This window comes from Rhinolophus sinicus, chromosome 3 (assembly GCF_057876585.1).
Source record: "Rhinolophus sinicus isolate RSI-liver-muscle chromosome 3, RSI-T2T, whole genome shotgun sequence".
Taxonomy (NCBI): Eukaryota; Metazoa; Chordata; class Mammalia; order Chiroptera; family Rhinolophidae; genus Rhinolophus; species Rhinolophus sinicus.
Genome location: NC_142503.1, coordinates 165,455,485 through 165,476,161, shown reverse-complemented (window position 1 = coordinate 165,476,161; position 20,677 = coordinate 165,455,485). Strand labels below are relative to the sequence as shown.

Sequence of the window (20,677 nt, the reverse complement as noted above, 5' to 3'; positions counted from 1 at the left end):
TCCACTGTCTCTATTCCTAATGCTGTACTCTGCTTCTTGTAACCATATACATACATGCATACATATATGTGTACATATATATGTATATATACACACACACATATATATATACATATGTATATATATACATATATATATGTATATATATAAACTTGTAGTTGACATTCATTATTGTTCAGCTTCAGCTTCAGGTGTACAATCAGTGATCAGGCATCTACGTCTTCCCTGAGGTGGTCTCCCTAACGAGACAAGTGTCCATCGGATACCCTACAAAATCTTTACATTATTGAGTACATTCCCTAAATTAACTTTCGTGATCCCATGGCAATCTTGTGGTTACTGACTGTGCTTTCTAGTCAAGGGGAATATTTTTATTCTTTCAAAAGGAACATTTTCATTACTGATTATCTATGATTAGGCTAGACTAACAAAGTCCTGGTCAGACAGTTACTCCATTTCCTTTGTTACTTGGGATAATTTTGCACAGAGAACATCGTGCCATGATAACGCCTTGCAGAAAATGAGTTTTAATGAGTAGGATTGACCTTAATTTAAAAAAAATGTATTTCAAATCCTAAATTTATACGCAATATCCCCTCAAACTATCATAGCTCTCTTTCAAGGAGTTGGCAGCTTTTTCTAAGCTTTTCCTTAGGACTCATTAAAAAATAGAAACCAAGATACAATTTCATTGAATATTAGTCTGTAATGTAATTTTTTATAGTTTCTATTTCTGTTCTGTAAAAAGACATTTGACATGGATTCAGTTTTGAGGATATTGAGATTTCATCTTGAATGGTCACTTAAAGTCCAACTTAACAAGTGAAGTGCTTTGAAAACAGAATGAGACATAATTGTAAGGACAGGTAGAGAATAAAGAATATGACTAGAGTGTTTCTGAGGAAACCAAGAGAATGCTAATAAGAAAGCAAGAGTGACAAATTTAAAGAAAATATGTTACATGAGACTGAAGATAAAATGATACTCTCCATCCACAGAATGGCTTTTGAATTTTCACCTGAATTAATTAATTAATTTTAATAGAACATGAAAAAAGCAGTATTATACTTCAACGTTATCTTTGAAAATTTGGCTGCAGACATTAAATGACGAGAAAACACTGTACTCATCTTCTGAATGTTATCCTACCCCTCTTAATATTCTTGCAGACACTCTAAACAAAATGTTACTATGGCAGATTAATAAACTTACCTGAAAAGTAACTCTAAAACAGAGATAAATACTTTAAGTAGAACAATGCAGAATCTTTATTAGTCAATAGCGTAGTTCTGATTAAGAACAGGTTACTATTTAGACAATTTGTTTTCATTGGCTGTCTTTTCAAGAGATTTACAGTTGTTTCTAATGTGGTTGCTGGTATTCTGTAACAACACAACATACTAAGAGCTTGGTACTCAGGTTTGGAAGAGTGAATAGTTTTTTACTTTGCACATCATCTACAATCCGGAGCTGCCTGTAGGTCTGCACTGAAGAGGAGCCTGAGCCCATATCCAGAAGGCTCAGTGGAGAAAGAGGGCGATGATTGATTAGCCAGGTCTGCCACAGGAGCAGGATGTAACAGGTATGGCAGGATGACCCATGACTAGTCTAAAATAAGCCTAAAATGAATCACTACTGTTTTATACTCTGAATCACATTTGAGTAAGATCAAAAGGTAACAAAATTGGAGACATTAGTCTTTAAAATGTTTTTTCAAACTATGTCAGACTAAACATGTCAAACAAAGCATTTTAATAATTAAATCATTCAATGATTTTTTTCATTCATAGGTTATATGCATACACATTAAAAATAAAAGACCATAATTTAATTTAAGTGATGCTACTATTGTATAAATTCTATTTAAACATGAGACAATTACAGTAATAATGATCCATATGTTACTGGAGCAGGAGCTTTAGAATTCCAGATGTAATATTCAGAAGAAATTAGTTTCCGGTCTGGGAAAAAAAAAAGAAATAAATGATAAGACTAAATTCAATAAGAGAACAAAGTCATGATATTTTAAAACTGTGGAACACAATTATCTCAAGGAAGGTAGTATTTTGAAATATTTATTTTAGTTTGACTTTACCAAAGATTATAACTTTTACCACTTTAAAAATATGGGTTATATATTTAAATAATCCATCTTTAAGCTTTTTTATGCCAAGATCCCTCATTTTTGCTAAATCTGCCAATTTTTTTCTCACATTTTCCCTAAATTCTGTTTCTTGTGGGGCATTACTTTAACTACAACTACAACATAAAAATTTTTTTTATCGCTTTCCCTTTTGTAACCTCTTCACCATGGTACTGATTCTGATCTTGCTATTTTCTACCCATTCTAATTTTCAAAGATAGAGACAAATATTTGACTTTCTAATAATGTTTTAAAGAGATTGCTTCAGCAGTTTCTTACAGTTCTGATCAAATTTAAGCTTTTTTACAAATAGCTTTGTAGCTTTGGACAAACGACTACCTCTTTGAAATAAAGTTTTCTGATATGTAAAATTGAGGTAAATGCTCATTTGGAAATGGACACATGTAAATTCTTATTATTATATACATCAGTAAGTATCCAATTCTGCCTTTTCTACCTTTCTTCTTCATAATGAAAAGGGTATAGGCAGGATATATTTCCTCGTAATCTTTTTTTTTTTTTTGAGAGGGAACGTAGCATATTGGTTAAGTAGCCAGGCTCCAGAGCCAGACTACTTGGGTTTGATTCCCACTTCTGCCATTTATTAGTTAGGTGACTCTAATCTCTCTGTTCCATCAGCATCCTCATCTGTTAAATGGAGATAACACTTAATAGGGTGGTGTGAAGATTAATGGGTTAACATGCATAAAATATTTAGAGCTGTGCTTGGCACACAGTAAGCAATAAATGTTAAATTATTATTAATATTTTGCATTCATTAGGTACAACCTAATATAGTGGTTTGTTTGTATTTAAGACAAAACCACTGGTTTGCCCAAACTGACATAACTATATTATGCCTTCATAAAAAAGATGCCACCTCTATGCCAACCCTTGCTCATCCAGACAATTTTATAAACAGGAGAAGACAGAGGACAATGTAAAGTACACAAAGTGTTACACAGAACAAGATCAGGCCGGAATTTTTATAAATTGGGATTATTCGCTGATCTTTTTGTTACATTTTAACTTTACCTTAGGCAATAACTGTATAACACCATTTTAATTCCCTCAAGTTCGTTTGAATCTGTCCAACTTACGTGTACTTATTTTTGGTTTTCCTGATGCAAAAACTTGAACTGAATGCTGATCCGCGTAACACCCAGTAAGTGTATAATCTAAGATCCTAAAATGGAGCTAGAAAAAGAAGAGAAATGCACCAAATTGAGGTGATTCTTTGGTAAAAATAATGATCACACTTTTTCCCCTTGACATAATTTTAGGAATTTACTTCACACAGTTCACAAAATTAAAATCACAAATATTAAACCTGAATATTGTGTGTGCATACACGCATATGTATACATATACACACACCATTTCCCCTTTACATTAGGGCAGCTTCTTTGAGGTTGCCATTATGAAGAGCTTAACATACAGCAGGCAATTCACTAATATGAACTCTAATCCATACTGCAAGGTTTCCCTATTTTACAAACAGAGATGGAAGCAATTAGCATCCCAACAAGTAAGTAGCAGAGCTGATATTTGGACTCAGTCCTGACTGACTACAAAGCTGTGCTCCGTCCCCTATGGTGTCTGGTGTTCTGTATATTCTCTTCTATCTCTAATCTATGTGACTGTGATATACTTTTCCTTGGTAGGAAAACAATGAGTATTCAATGAGACGGTCTCTGCCCTCCTTGAGCTTCAAGTCTGGTCTAAGTCACGTATTTTTTTTTTTTAGTAACACCATCTTTGACTTCAAACTATTTGTCTCTGTGCTTAATTAGTGACCAAGACTTTACCTTTATTACAACTCTTATAGCAGTCTCTATTTCATTCCCTTCCTTTCTCTTTTTGTGCCACTATACTAGCTCAGCATCATTCATTTATTACCTTTTATCTGGAATACTAATATAGCTAAATAATACTTTGTCTCAAGTTTTTTTCACTCACCTTCCTCACATCCATTCTAGATTGATCTTCATACAGCATTACTTTCTGAAAGACCACTCCCATACTTAAAAACAGAATAACATTTTCTAACAAAGGAATAGAAGTCAGATTCAAACCGTCTACAATCCAGACCTAAATCCCATATCCAGCCTTATGTATTCCTGCTGTTCCTGGCACTGGTTCCTAACTATGCCTTGTTAGCCTTCATTCCTTTGATTAAGTCATCTACCTATACAAATATCAGCCAGTTTTCCAGGCTTTGTATTCATGCTAATATGGGCCTCAGAGTTCGCCTTAAACTCCATCTCTACTGCAATACTTTCCTTCGGCACTTTGGTCAGAAGTGCTCATTCCTTCCTTGAAACACCAAAAGCAGTTAGAATTGATCAATTATTGACATGGATCATTGAAAATCCCTAGAAGGCAAGGACAACATCTTACATGTTTTGTATACAAATCTAAAATGTGGTAACTAGAGCTGAGTAGAACTAGATTAAGTTGAGGTGTTTAGGTTATACTTAACCGTTTCACCTTAAAAGTTTTAAAGTATTAAGTGAAATGGAAAGTGACTAATAAACAAAAAGAATCTCACAAAAATTTTAAAAAGAACTTAGCACGACATAAAAAACAGAATTTAAAAAAAATGGTCAGAAAACATTAAAAATCAATTAGATACATGCAATTTAGAAAGAAAGGACAGGTTTCTAATGTAGTGAGCCATACAAGTATATTTACCTTTAAATATGCTGTACCTCCGATGCAAATGTGGTCAAAAGGCTGCTTCGCATGGTTCTTAGCTCCAAAAGTTATTGTTGCAGAAAGACTAATTTCCATTGATTTTGGGAACTTCTGTCCTAAAAACACAAGTACACCAATCAAATATCCTAAATCAAGTAGATCGTACAGCAAATGTATGAGAATAATAAACAAAACCTAGCTCACCAATAATCCAGATCAATAAGCTTTTCTCTCGAAATACTTCGAGCTGGCCAAAACTAACTTTGTATTCCACCTGTGTGATTGGACCTCTTTAAAAAAAGAAAAGGACATAATAGGAAAAAGTAATGATGACAGATATAACAGTTTTAAGAAATCTAAGTCAAATCTTGCTATTGTTACTTAATGCAAGGACAGCATAAAAGCGTATCTATATTCAAGTTTGCATAAGAGAGTAGAACAAATAACAAATACTATATCTAAAAAAAAAAACACCAGAAATTTAATAAATATCTTTGGTGATGATACACATTTCATCATTAAGTCTAAAGACAACTATAAAATTATATAGACATATTAATACAATCACATGGATTGACATAACATTAAAACTGTGATTTTACCATACATTTAGATATCCTCTGGAAAGAACTATGCTGTAGAACATCAATTTACAAGAACTGATGAGGAAGTACAGTTGAATCTTGAACATGGGTCCCCATGCAGTTCAAACCCATGTTGTTCAAGGGTCAAACTTTTCAATCCACAGTGGGAACCTGCAGATGTGGAGGGCCATCTATAGTTAAGTTTTTGCGGAGTCAGAAGTTATACATGGATTTTTAACTGTGCAGAGTTCGATGGCCCAGCTCCCAAATTGTTCAGGGTCAATTGTAATCTTGTGATATAATTGTGTTAATTCACCAGGTAGTTGATAGTTGGGCTTGACTTGTATGTAGAATACAGAAATTGCTAGAAATAGAGCCAGGAGTGAAATAATACCTGAGGAAGTTACACTGGCTTAAGTTTATATTTACTAGCAAGTTTAACCAGAAATACGAAGACACATTTAAAGGTAAAGAGATTATTTTTATGATGACATTTTGGTTCAGAATCAGCATTCATTTCAATAAAAATAATAATAAGGTAAAAAACAAAGCCACGTAATTTATTGTAGAGCAGGGGAAATGTACTAAAGAAGGCAGAAATTACAGCATCATGTTATTTTATTCCTACCTATTGTAAAACGGTATATGAGCTTCACAAAATTCAAAATTATTTTTCACACTTTCATGAAGTTTTAAATTAACTGCTATTTTCAGTTGTGCTTCTTCCTCTTTCATTTGATAAAAGCCCAAAATTGGTGGGACAGGAACCTGGACACAAACATAAACAAATTTTTTATATAATTCTCGGTAAATGGGTCTAAAATATCAATGGTGATTGAGAAAAAAAGCCTTGCAGTAATACAGTCATTACTATGACTAATGGGTTACTTCAGGTTATTTTAATAATAGATGGTAGAGCTACAGTACATTTGTTTTAAGGGCAGAGACTCTTTTTCTGTTTTCAGAGATGAAAAGGTACCTTACAAAGGTTTCCAACGAATTTTTTTCCCTACTCTTGCTCACCCAGGTTCCCTTCCTCAATGATCTGCAATATAGGACGTGCACTAGACACACTGGTCACTGACACCCTGCCCGTAATTCCTGCTGCCCCCTTTGTACCTTGTGACACCCCCTCTCCCTAGCCTGGCAGTAGCTTACTACATTGGTTACCAAGAACTGACCGAAGGGGAGGCAATCTACACGCTGGGGTGAGCCAATCACGCTTTCTGGTACATCTGAAGTTAGAAATAGGAAGGACCTACTTTCAGAGATGAGACAGACGTGTAGACCTTGAGGACAGAGTGATTTTAATTTTAATTTTTCTGGTTCTAATTCCAGTACGGCCTGTATCTATTTTCTTATTCTTGAATGACAATGAGATTGTCTCTTGCATTCTCAAAATAAATTCCCTTTACTTAAGCTAGGTTGAGTAGATTTTTCTGAACTATTGATTCACAATTAGGACAGGAGACAGACAAATGGTATAGTAGAAAAGATGTTGGATTTTGGAATCTGGAAAATTTGGGTTCAAATCTAGACTCTGTTACTTATCAGTTATAAGATCTTGTGTAAGTCATTTAACTTCTGACTCTCCTCATTTGTAAAATGGGGCTAATAGTACCTACCTTAAGGGTTTTAAAAGTACTAGAGAAAATATATGTAAAGTCCCTAGGACAATATCTGACACACAGCAGTTATTTAATAAGCAATAAATAGTTATAAATAATTTATATAATTGTAACTACAGTTGCTGGGAATTAGAGGTATTTTTATATGTTCATGGTTCAAACCATGACTAAGTCATACCAGAATCTATCCTATACCATGAACTCCTTATTAGGGAACATTAAAAAAAAAAAACCCATTACTTTGAAAACGATTCAATGTTGTTATAGACACCAGAGACAAGAGGCATCCTATTCAAAGAACTAAATATTCATTTTCATTCATCAATTACTGTCTGGTAAATAACTCATGAAAAGTTCTCATTTGGACCCAATGTATAAATGATTTGCTTAAAACAGAATTCATAAACATTAAGATTAGCAAAGTCTCATATTTTTCCAAGGCTGTTTACCTGGGAAGTGTAGTAGCATAAGTTGAATGACTCTAAAGGTGGAGAGAACGGAAATTTGTAAGGTCCACTAAATGCAGAATCATCCATTGCATCAATGCTACTAGAAGTAAGAATGGCAGAGTCAAGAGAAGTCACACAAGGATGAACCAGAATATCCTGAAGTGGAGATCCATTGGTGGGGAGACTCAAGCTGATGGTAACATTTGGCATGATTCCTTCTAAATCACACTGCAATACAAACAGAAACAGATCTTACAGAGATCTTAGAAGTATACATCTGCTGGCTGAGGCTTTTCTGAATTTGAATCCTCTTCCACAACTTAACTCACTTTTCTCTCAAGGCATTGTTCTCTTTGCTTTCTGTACTCTGGTTAATAGTTCTATCATGCTCCCAGACAGTCACAAGAGAGACCAGGAGAGCCCTCTTAGAGCCTTCTGCTTACATCGAAAACCTTTAAAAAGCTATTTTAAACCCACTGACTTCTCTCCATTCCTGTCACAAACACATTGGTACAGGCCCTTACAATTTCTGTTACAGCCCTCTGAATGTATTTAGATTTGCTTTCTTCTAATCAACATCAAGGTATATTAAGGAAACATAGTTTTAATTACATTGAATCCACGCTCAAGACCTTTCAGTAGTTTCCTCTTGGTTCTGTATGACTTTGAAAACTTTTCATTGTTTGGCTCCCATCTACATCTTAATCATTTTCTACCCTGCAACTAAATGTTGTAGACATATTGGATTCTTGAATTTCCCGGAGTAAATCATGTCTTATGCTTCCATGCATTTGTGTGATTCCCTGCAGCTACAACCCTCTTTTTTCTATATGTTGTTTGGGGCCTCACGTTCTTTATTTTCACCTATACTGCCCACCTCTGCCATGTAGAGATTTGGAAGGTAGAAGGGAACGGGAAGCCAGTATCTTGGAAGGTCAAGGAAGCCAGATTTGACAGCTTCACAAACCTCCTTCTGAGCTCCCGCTTTAAAGTTCTGGTGTCCAGATGCAGCACTTTCACAGACACTTCCATGAATTTCTGCTTTGAGGTTGTAACAGAGACATGGTGGCTCCTCAGGTGTCTCTGTGAACCCTGGCTTCTCTGCCTCCTTCCAGTGTCCAGACTGAGTCATTAGTGACTGTTTCTGAAAGGCTGCAGCTAGACAATCAGACTTTTATCCTCTCAGCTCCTCTTATACTTGAGTAAGCCCTAATTCCTATATTAAACACCTTTACTCCCATAAATCTTATGGTGGCTTTTTTCATGACCCAACCAGATTGATACACCTTACTTATGTGTGTAGGTACTCAGGTTCTTCCTTTGTACCACAACTCTAACTTGACCTTTACCTTTATTAAATCCCCAATTAAAACTAGCCAATCAAGTCACGCAAGGCTTATTGATGTTTTGTGTGCCAGACCCACACAGTATTTTAAGAGTTAGTGGAACTCAGCAAGTATAATGTTTAAACTCCAAATGCAAGCAGCTAGTTCCATCACCATCTACACAGTCTGTATCATGCAAGAACTACCCACCCTTATAGGTATTTATCTCTGCCCGTTTGTTTCCCCCTTGAAAATTTAAGTTCTTCGAAAGCAAGACTTGTTTTATTTTCCTTCGTATTTCGAGTGCCTAGCATATTGCTAGGCCCAAGAGACACTCAAAAAATGTTTGGTGAATGGATATCTTTTTCTAATTATGGACCCTACATTTGTTTTCCATTCTAACATGAAATGTTTCATCTTTTTATGTTTTACCTACTGCTTGACATACGCGTGAATTCAGGAATGTATGTGCTATACAATGGAAGCACTTAAGAGAATAGGCAGGCATTATGAACAATGCCATGTATCAGCGCTCTATAAAGGTCTTTCAATGACAGTTATAATAGCAGTCGCATTTGAAAATAAAAATGCCAACCAATCTTACTACAAAATTTAAAAATACTTTAGTGTTTGACTTCTAAACCATCTGCTACTTCACCCTCTATATGTGAACTAGCAAGAACAAAAAAAAAGTTTTGTTTTTTGACAGATATTTATGGAGGTGATAAAATAAGCAAATATTAATAGCAAATACCATAAAATTTTAAAGTATTCAGTTTATACTTATTAAATTAGCTTCTAACATTCTCAAAAGAATTAGAAAATTGCAACCATTATGGAAACCACCAACAAATCATTTGCTTCTTAGATATTTAAAATACCAGATCACCAGTCATTTACTATATAGAATGAGGACATCCATTCTAGAAGAAATCTACGTACATATGCCCTTGAAGTCAATCTGGCATATGTAACTAGGAATTATAACTTTTAGCTAGGAATTATTAAAACAGAAGGGACCTAGGAACTTATCTGATTTTAGAAATGAGAAAAAATTTTAAAAATTATGTGACTTTTCCAAAGACAAACAGAATTAGTGGTGGAGTGGGGACTAGATCTTCAGTCCATCGGCTTTCGGTTTACCAGGTTTTCTACTAGGACTAAGAAAAAATAAAAAAATAATTATTTCCATTTATAATGGACTTCACAATACAACTCTTTAAATACTAAGCTCCTGAAGTACTTAAAAAAGAGTTTGGCTAATAGTTATACTATTTACACATAAGTTTAAAGAAACATTTAGCATGGGTTAAGGTACACCCCCATTCTTTTTATTTTTAGAATAAAGTGTTTTTAAAGAAAAAAGTTTTTAGAGAAGAAAGTTCTCCATCATGATAGTTTGTATCAGAGTAGGACTAGGAACCAATCCAAAATTCCCATACGGCATAAACTGGGGTCAGCCTATCAATGAGCTGAGATATTTAATACCATGATATTAATTAGTAGTACTTTATAGATAACATATTCCCTACTTATTGTCACAGAATGAAAAAAGAGAAATAGTGAATTTTCCTACTTTTATCTGCTAGAACTTAAGGAAAAAGAATTCAACTACTTTAAGACTTGTGAATAATAACATAATTCATGAATACCTCAATATTGGAGCTATTCACAATAGTTACTGCTAATAAAGGTAATAACTGGAGTGCATTTTTGATCATGATGGAAGTGAGTTTAAAACAGACACATAAATTCTTAGGTCACTTTAAAGTTAAAAAGAACAAGGAAGATCCAATTTGTCTGCCAGGACTATTCTAATTCTCTGTACTTGAAATCTACTTTTACCTGTAGGATTTGTACATAGCCATTCAACATTAAGTTTGATATATAAAAAGCTTTATTCATAAATGTGGAGACTAAAGGAAGATATCAGAAAAATAAAGATATGAGAGTATTAATATGTATTTATAGAACTTGTACTTGGAGGGTTTTTATTTTGCATCATTTTTCAACATGGCACTGATCACTGTTAACTGTATTGTTATTTCTATTGTCTTTTCCTATTTTCTGACCTTAAACCAGAGAACCCTATATTAACCTATTGACTTGTTTAAATAAAACAAGAGCCCTTCAAAATGGTTTTAGATATTAAGTCAGAGGTTTGTCAATTTAATCCCCTCTAGAGAAAATGGAATTTAACGAATTTAACAAATTTAACAAATCCTTTGACATTACTCTTTTTAAAAGGCTCAGCCTAATTCCAGCCCCCTTGAACATGGACCAGACTTAGTGACCTGCTCCTAATGAAGAGAACATAGTAGAAGTGATGCTATCTGACCTCTTAGTCTTGGTAATAAAAAGAATTGCTTCTACCTGTGCCTCATGCCTGTCTCTGTCTCTCTGTCTAATCACTTGATCCACGGGAAACCAGTCACCACGTTGTGAGGACATTCTTAAGCAGCTTGCTGAGAAGTCCACACAGAAAGGAACTAAGGCCTCCTACCATTAATCAGCCATGTGAATGAGCCACCTTGCAAGTAGATCTTCCAGTCCCACTCACACCTTCAGGTGACTACTGCTCCCATTGAAATCCTGACTGTGATCGCCTGGGAGACATCATACTAGAAGTTCCCGCTAAGTTGCTCCTGAAGTCTGACCCACAGAAACTGAGGATAATAAATGTTCATTGTTGGGATAATGGGCAATTCATTATGCAGCAGTATGTGACTAATATAATTAGTAATGAATGTAAAAAGGTAACATTACAAACTTTCACATGAATCTAACATCTAATGACTGTTATTTATGATAAAAATCAAGAACGTTATATAACAATATAAAATAAAGTTAGCAAACTTTACTTTTCTCCATAGATGTTAAAACAAATACGAGAAAAATCTCACCTTGCAAGTGACAGTTCCAACGACTTGCCACGTATCTGCTATATCCTGTTTATCATATTGCATGGATTTTACCTTTTCAGTAATAGAAATAGAAACTTGTGGTTTTCCTTTGTATGTTCCAGCTTTCCAGGCTGGCTGTTTTTGTGGATGAGTCACAGAAGCAAAATTAATACTATCCAATGAATTCTGTAAGTTGGCATCTAACAAAGTTCCAAATGGACAAGCCTGCAGAAGCAAGTCAGGCAATTGGCTCAATTTTGTATTTAGCTCAGTGTCACTTTTTTGACCTGAGTAAAGAAAATCCTGTACCCCAAAAAGAAGTTCAAAGCCTTGTGAAATTGCACTAATGCTAATTAATGGTGGTCGAGGGGATAAAGTTTGTTCAACTAGTGGAACACAAGCATATATTATGCCATTCTTCAGAAAAGCAACAACTGGCCAGAGTTCTTCACCTCCTACTGGAAGTCCATAGATAGACGTCTTATTGATGCGTGAACAGCTGTCACGACTCTCTGTGAAGTCCTTATCTTCATCCAACAATCTAAGCTCAAAGAGTAGTGATTTAAGAAAAGGACCATCTTCAGGAATAGGCACATAACTTGCTCCATTGAAGACTTTGGCTCGTTTTTCAACAGTTGGATACCGTCTGCATTATGGAAACAAAAACATTATAAATGATTCGTCCAACTAAAATAAAAATGGATGAATCCCAAAATAAACAAACAAAAACTCAAAACATGGGGCAAACAGTAAAAATAACAAAAACACATCAAGAGATACATACACACACCCACAAAAAACGTCAACCAAAAAAATATTACAAGTTAAGTTCCGACTATAGTAACTAACTGTTGCATACTTGCTATACTATCTCAAATGACGAAGTATCATTACCTATTACTAAAAATAATTCAATTTAATTTTTTAAATAGGTAGAGCACATGGTTCTAATTCAAAATCCTAGTTTATTGGCCACTCAGATTTCCACTTGGAGGTCAAGGAGTATATACCGGGACACATTTTAGGCATCTACAAGAGCTTTTTTTCTTGATGCCACCTTAGTAAAGCAGGATCAAAAAAAGTGGTTCAATTGAACCCTCTCCAATTTTGAATTCATTAGTTGAGATACAATTGTAAAAAGAATGTTCTATTCTACGCAACCTATAGTGAATAACAAGCACCCTGAGTCTTTTTGCCAACCCCTACAAAAATATGTAAGAGCATTTCAGTAATAATGGTTTACCTCTAGGCCCTGGAAGATACTATGAGGTAATAAAAAGAATAAAATCTGAATAATCTTTAATGGTTTGCATTCTCTAAGCTGAATGGTAAGTTACTAACGCATCCCTTTTTTGTGGGGGGTTGGGGGGCAGGAACAGAATAGAAGGTGCTTTTGCTCATTTACAGAAATGTTAGATCACATTTTCTTAGTTCGAAAAATATGTTTTCTTTATTCCTTACCTCTCTACTTCAAAGTCCAGAACAAAGTCATCTATTAGCTATTAACTTCTGTGTAAATCACCTAATTTTCCCAAGTTTATCTTATTTGCAAAATAAAGGGTGGCTGAAGAACATACCAGTAATTCTCATCAAGGATCAAGAACACAGCTGGCCTAAATAATTTTTTCATTAATACTACTAATAAAATACTGATGTTTATTAATACTCTTAAAAAAGAAAAATAAGAATGTATTCAAAGTTGTCAGTGTATTAGTGAACCTCACTCATTTATTTATATTCTGATGCATTTTCTTTATTGAGAAAAGAATTAGCTAGCACTCCAGTAACGGACTAGTAGGTGAATGCCATTTCTTTCTCTGAGTCTCTGGATAAGACTAGTTGAGAACTTTGGACTAAACTCTAGTACAGTGTCTTATCCTGTAGTTACCAAGAGGATAATTAAAGCTCTTCTTAAGTGGCAAGAATCTCATGATTGAATATAAAGTTAAGAAGTTAATCTGGGGCCTTTTACAATGCTTCAATATGTCCTCAATAAATATTTTTGTTGGATGACTCAACCTGTCATTCAGATTTATTCTAGACCTTTTCTAAATTAGGACTCAAACCTTAAATGGCCCTACAACTATGGGCTACAATACCAACCTCAGCCAGACTTAGCCTGATACTATTACTATCTATCCAGACAGTAAACCTTTAAAACAGAATCTAAACCAAGTCTTGCTGTGGAGGAAAAGTAGTTACATACAGAAAAGATCATTTGCCTTTTTAATTCTTTAATGATGACCATTATCTGTTGGCATATATGTGGATAATACGCCAGTGCATATCTGTTTAGCCCCATCACTAGCCACAAGAGGTCAGAAAGCCGAAAATAATAAACCTTAACTGGTTCATTCAACAATACAGAATTAATAAGTGACAGATGAATTATCTGAACCCAAGTTGCTCCAGAGATGTAGAAATGCTTACACAGACATATCTGAATTTTTCTTCTGAAATATTCTGAGCACAATAGGAAAAAATTCTGAAAACAAGCATGACTTTTTCAAGGAGCTTATTTTTGTAAGCCAGAAAAAAAAAATCTTACAAAGCTACAGCTATAAATACAGTATGGTATTGATATAGTAACAGACAAATAAAGTAATAGAACTAAGGCAGAGCAATGTTTATATGGGAGACATAATGAATTATCAAGAACCTGACACATCAATGAAGAAAATATATACTGTTTGGAAGGCGATGTTAGAAAACAGGCGTACAGTACAGAGAAAAACAAAATGGGATTCCTATGTTTACACCACATCCAAAGATGGACTACAGATGGATTAAAGGCCTAAATATAACAAATAAAATGATAAAGTTAAGAGAAGATAATGTACGAAGATGTCTTTGGGAAATAGGAGCAGGGAAAGACTTCAACAAATCTCCCAAAGCATTAACTATTTTGCATGCAATAAAATTAGTGATTTCTGTTTAACCTCAGGCAACATAAAGTAAGTTGACAATGATAAATTATGAGAAAACACCTGTGATAGCTAAAAATGACTAATATAGGACTAACATCAAGAATACACAATGAACTTCTGCAAATTAATAGGAAAAAGCCAGTAACTCTCAAAGAAACAAAACGAACAAAGGATATGTACAGGCAATTCACAGAAGAGGAAACCCAAAGGGCTAACAATCATTGCGACATGGAGAACAGCAAGTGAAAATAAGATACTGTATTGGCAAAAACTGGAGATATAGGAACCCTCGCTTACTGCTGGTGAAAATGTAGACTGGTGAAGGTATTCTGAGGAGCTAATTATTGGGCAATATTTAGTCAAAATCAGCATAGATATGTCCTATGGACCTTTCAAGAGTATCTACTGCAGTAGTTTTCTCTCTGATGGCAGAGTTGGAGGCAACCTGGGATATCACCACTGGGAAGCGGGGTAGGTAAAGTGTGGAGGATGTAAACCATGCAGTGCTACAGAGCAAACAGAAGTAATGGCCTAGAGCTGCACTGTCCAATATAGTAGCCACTAGCCATATGTGACTATTTCAACTTAAACAAAATTGGGTTCCTCAGTTACAATAGCCACGTTTCAAAAGCTCAATAGCTACACGTGGCTAGTGGCTACAATATAAGACAGCATAGACTTATAACACTTTCCATGTCCATCTTTGCAGAAAATTCTATTGAACGGTGCTGCTCTAGACGAACACAAAGTAATATGGAAATTTCTTAAAAATAGTGCTGACAAAGCTGACAAATGTTAGAAAAGGGAACGAAATCTCTAGCACAATTATGTAATTTGAAAAATGCATACACAGATATAAGGAAAGCAACAAAGATAGGCATACGAGTTACCTGCGATGCAGGGGAGAATGGCAGGTATAAGATAACCCAGGGAATATATAAGCAAAACTTGCAGTAACTTGGATAGACTAATGAGGTTGATGAACCTTACTGAAAAATATTATTAACCTCCTTACTTGAGGTACAACAATAACAAATGTAAGTCAGGTATCCTGGGAGAAAATGGTAAACTCCAACTCTGATGCCCTTAGTAACAAAAATTGTTTAGGTTGCAAAAAGGGAGTTTTTCGTATCCACATTGCCAACCACTTTTCACGTAAAATTACACTCATCTTTATTTGTCTCAATCTCAATTCAGAGCTATGCTACTTTACCATATAACTTTTCTTGGGGAAGAATGAATTTATTGGAAAGAACTGTCAATAGCCAATGAGAGCGAATGGTGAAACAGATTATTCCATTGCCACCCACATTTTATAACGGGCTATTGTATTTAGATAAAATGTGCCAAATTCTAAAAATGGAACCAGACCAGCTTACATAATTTAAGAAAAAGTGAATATGATTTAATTTTTGTACTTTTTTAGTTTTCTTCAACAATTAGGCACTTTAAAGTAAACCTATCTGAAATTGTCTAGTAACAAACATAAGATGAAAATAACAGTCTGATACCGCTCAGCAAGGATTTTCCAGAAGAATGAGTTAAAATGTCCTTGAATAATTTTTATTAATGAAAGAAAAATTTTAAACATGTGTAGTGCTCGACAAGTTTTCTTCCTTTCCTTTCATCCTCTCCTATCAATCCTAAGCAGTGGAGTTCATTTTAAGATACAGTAATACTAATACTGTAATAGAAAACATAAAATTTAATATGTGCCAGGCATAAACTCATTTAATTCTCAAAACTCTATGAGGTAGTATATTAAAATCTTCATTAAACAGATGAAACAGAGGTTAAGTAACTCGCCCAAGTTGGCGGACCAGGGATACTTTGCATCACAAAACTATGCTGCATAGTCCATCCCTGCGATTCATCATCCCTGAGGATTCAGACATTTTTACCTGGAGAATCTGACGATGCCACAAAGTGGGGTTCCCGGTTCGTGGCTTATGAGCCACACTGCCCGTTGGGCCATGATAAGCCGCTAAAGCATCAGCTTATCTTTAAGACCGCCAACGAAGAAGAACACAGACTAGGTTTCTCACATGTACTCAGAAGCTCCGGACTCACTCATCCTTAGCCACCTTCTGCTCCATCACAAACAGGTCGGGCTCAGCAGAGAGGCAAGCTCTTCAGAGGCAGTGACTAAAACGTCTGAGTCCCTCCTGGCCAACACATGTCACAAAAAGTTCTGTGAATTCGCACCTAGAATCTCGAGAAACTTATTTATCCCCGACAGCCCCGGCACTCTCTTCCTCGGAAGACCATTTCCGGGATGGTGGCCCGCAAGGATCAAGGTTCCTCAATCGCTTGAGTGACGAGCCTCTCAGAAGTTCACGGGCTGCTCGCTTCGCACGTCGGCCCCTCCCGACAACCAACTCGGCGCGCGCAGCTCCACTTCCGGCGTACGAGGCGGTGACAATGGGAGCGGCGCGGGCGGCGCCGGGAGGCAGCTGACAGGCGTCTGCGGCTTCGCTTCATGGCCGCTCTCCCGCACCGCCAGGACTCTGTGGGGAGTCGGGGAGCCCGCGGCGGCTGGGAGCCGGAGCTGGCGAGCGGAGTGGGGACCTGTGCGTGGCGCCGCTGAGGCGCAGCATGTGAAGAGGATACGGCGTCCGGGGCTAGGCGAGCCTCTCAGCCGGCAGGGATGGCTACGACGGCCGAGCTCTTCGAGGTGGGTCCGGGTGGCTCCTCAGGGAGTGGCAGACCTGGGGTGCAGGCAGCTAGGTAGGCGAGCAGAGGAGCTGGTGTTCTCCCTCGGAAGAAAGGTGCGAAAGCGAAGGGGTGGGGTGGCGGCTCCGGTGTCAGGGCGGGCGGAGCGTGAAATGGGGGAGGGGAGGCTTGGGGACCGGGGTGGGGAGGCAAAGAAGGGAGCCCGGAGTCCGAAAGGAAGGGGGTTGGAGGGGGGGCGGTGTATCCGCAGGGCTGGAGAGAGCCTGGGAGGTTTGGGCGCAGGAAGATGTACCCGGGATGAGTGGTGGGAAGGGCTGACTCAGGTGCGGAAAGAGGAGCCAGGAGCCTCAGGTTGGCCCAGCCCCGACTTGTCGCTGGGATACTCGCGTAATTTTCTCAGGGGGCCTCCTGAGATTGGGGCGATTGGGGGCTTCTCGTTGTTGAGTAATCATTCCATTAGTAAGTGGGAGAAGTGGCACTTATCTGCCTGTCAGTTTATGCTTACATTTGAAAAGGCCGGGGTATATTTTAGGACAATAAAGGCCTACTTTGCTCTTCTGATTGAAGGGAGACAAAACTAAAATTAACGTCAGTGTTCGGGTCTTAACGAGTTGAAGTGTATTGCAAAACCACCTAACTGCTAACCAGAGAATCCTTAACGCGTGAAACAGTGAGCATTCTAATGTGTTTCCTTGAGAGTTTTCAGTCTCTAAAACTTAAAATTTAATTTAGTGAAATCCGATGTAAGAAGCTATGATGTTTGAGATAATAGAATAGGAAAATTCTAATTAGACCATTAAATAGTGAAACATATAAAGGATCTCCTTTTGTGGAAAAAATGAAAACATGGAGAAAAAGGAGGGAAAGACCCTTTCTGTGTGTGCTTGTGTTTCAAAATGAGCAACAAAGTTTAAGTAATAATTGAGAAGACTGCAGTTGACAGTGGAGAATTTCTCCATAAGTTAAAATTGTATTTTTCTGTTTAAGAGTCAGCAGGTTTTTTTTTTTTCCGTCTAAAATTTGAATGCCGCAGTTTTTCTTATGACAGTGGGAACTTTTCATATTTGTTACTGTTACATATTTTGGGTTTCTCTCAGTTTTTGGATAGATAATGCTTTTCTTGAGAGGAATAGCATGCTATTATTATAATAAATTTTAATAGTAATTTGTGAGTGAGAGATTTTAAGTACAAGAAAGAATTTGGAAATATTAATTGCGTTTTCTCAGATTTAAGTATTGGGAGATACATTACATTAGCTTCTCTAATTCCAAAATTGTGCCATCTGTTTATTGATTAACACAGGAGCAGGGAGACTTCTTTTTACTAAAAGCTTTTACTGTGTGTTGCTGGGCAAGATACTAAAGTAGTTCTGTAGTTCCTTGTTTTATTTTTTATGTCTTATAAAGGTAGAAAACTATTTATGAACTTGAGATCTTCATGAAATACTTGAGCAGCTATTACTAGAAAACTTATTTTATCATACAGTTCATAAAGCATTAATCTTTGAGTTAATGAATTCTGCTTGACATTCCCAGTTGTGTTTCAGGTCATATTATGTCTATTTTTTTTTTTTTTAATGTTTGACCACATGAGCGCACATAACTTATTTGAAACTGTGTTTGATTTCTGCTTCCCTCCAGAAAGGGAGGGAGGAGGTAGAGAAATATGTATTTTGCTTTCTAGGGTCTCATCATTTAGTAAATTAGTTAACCCAAATTAAGGTTAACTTCACTCAGTAATTCCAGTTACGTGATAGCTGGTAATACTCTCTGACCAGTGATGATAGAGACAGACCTGTTCTGTGGCCAGAGGTTTCATAGAAAAACCTTAAACATGCTTATGGATCTTAACTCATGTGACTTTCTCTTTCCTGACCACATGTAGTTTGTTGCTTCATCAAAATGAAAATCATGTTACATTAATAGTTAAAGTTAAATGTTAATAGTTATGATTAAGATATAATGTCTGTTCAGCCCTGCAAATGGACTCTACTCTTGAATAAGTTTTTATTCCTAAGTGAGAAGTTGATCTCTGCTTTAGAGGGAAGAGGGAAAACAAACAAACCAAACCTCAGTCATTGCTGTTATTTCCTGTTGCCACTGCTGTAGGATCTAGGTTTTGTATGGACAAGTCAGGGAGTTTCTTTTTCTCTTGCTTCCCTTTCTTAGTCACAGCTGGAAAACGGGGGGAAACAAGTCAGGATGTAGTCAAGGATGTTTTGTTTTTATGCATCCTGGTTTTAATGCACTATTAAATTGAAGTGTGCTTTCATTTTTGCACAGTGAAAGGGCAAATCAATACAAAATTATGTTTTGAATCCATGAAATTTCATGTGTTAACTCTATTTTTAAGTTATTATTGGTCCCATGAGACTTCCTTTTTTAACATAAATATCTTCATATAACAAAATCAAACTATAGGATGTTTCCTTGGTTGGCAAATGATTAGTAATAGATTACTCAGCTATTTTAATAGTGAATATCCTGGAAATTGAACAGAATACCCTCTTAGTTTCAATCTTTCTAAAAAGATCTATGTGCAGTCTTTCTAAATGATAACCTCAGGGTGGACATTCTAAACAGGAATTCCTATGTGGTTTGTAGTAATTACTCCTCTACATATAAAAAGTGGCTGGGATAGTAAATTCTTTTTCTATTGCAAATATTCATACATATTTTCCCTCTTACAGCACTACTGAGGATATTGTGCTCCCTCTCACTTGCTATTTTTCTCTCCTGTTATTCTTCTGGATTTTTCCCTTCTCTTTGAGCAAGTTACCTTAATGGGAGAGTTCTTTGTTAACCAGGGTCAATATTCATTCAACAAACATTTGCTGAGTACCTATTAAATTCAAGACAAATTGCCAAGATTAATGAGGCTGCATGTCTCAAAGGGCATGCCATAGAAACACTAATCTATGAGATGTCCTGCAAAAAACCCAAAGTGGCTAAGAGGCCAGATAAGTTTTGGCAATGGGCATACTTTGCTTCATTAGAGATTTACAATATACCTTAGTATGTTAAAGATTCTGAGTTCATTTCTCAGACTTTTTCGACCATGATACTTTTATTTTATAGTGCTTATTAATTTCGTGAATTCCATGGAACATACTTTGGAACTGTTGAAGTATATATGGAATCTGCCCTTATTGTTAAATAGAGGGAGAGAAAATAGATGTGTAACTACATACTCTTGAAATACAGTTATAGTGTCAAAGAAGTCTAGATAAAGTGTTGAGAGGATGGGAAGATTATCTCGAAGTGCAAAAGGATCAGAAGGTGGCATTTGAATGATATATAAATGATAAGTTATACTTGAGTTTGTAGAACTGAGTTTGGAGGGACTTT

General features: G+C 36.1%; 2 protein-coding genes across 2 annotated transcripts in view; one reads left to right on the top strand and one right to left on the bottom strand.

The window, feature by feature from the left end:
- Positions 1-1,244: 1,244 nt before the first annotated feature.
- AP5M1 (adaptor related protein complex 5 subunit mu 1) lies at positions 1,245-16,941 on the bottom strand. Its single transcript, XM_019725788.3, has 8 exons — positions 16,558-16,941; positions 11,730-12,375; positions 7,502-7,729; positions 6,053-6,192; positions 5,045-5,130; positions 4,838-4,956; positions 3,244-3,340; positions 1,245-1,961 (listed from the first exon to the last, which is right to left on the bottom strand). Exons 1-8 carry the CDS (start codon positions 16,629-16,631, stop codon positions 1,879-1,881), a joined length of 1,473 nt encoding a protein of 490 aa, XP_019581347.3. The 5' UTR covers positions 16,632-16,941; the 3' UTR covers positions 1,245-1,878.
- Positions 16,942-17,058: 117 nt separating this feature from the next.
- EXOC5 (exocyst complex component 5) overlaps positions 17,059-20,677 on the top strand; it is a 40,480-nt gene continuing 36,861 nt past the window's right edge. Inside the window, exon 1 of the mRNA XM_019725787.3 lies at positions 17,059-17,330. Coding sequence (XP_019581346.2) covers positions 17,304-17,330 — 27 coding nt within the window. The 5' untranslated portion in view covers positions 17,059-17,303. The remainder of the gene's footprint in view (positions 17,331-20,677) is intronic.

Excerpts from the sequence above, each read along its gene's own strand:
- AP5M1 (XM_019725788.3), bottom strand. The coding sequence starts at position 16,631 with ATGGCCCAACGGGCAGTGTGGCTCATAAGCCACGAACCGGGAACCCCA. Across the intron at positions 7,730-11,729 it reads TTGGAACTGTCACTTGCAAG|TGTGATTTAGAAGGAATCAT; the intron begins GTGAGATTTTTC and ends TTTGTATTGCAG. Across the intron at positions 1,962-3,243 it reads AAAACCAAAAATAAGTACAC|ACCGGAAACTAATTTCTTCT; the intron begins GTAAGTTGGACA and ends TTTTTTTCCCAG.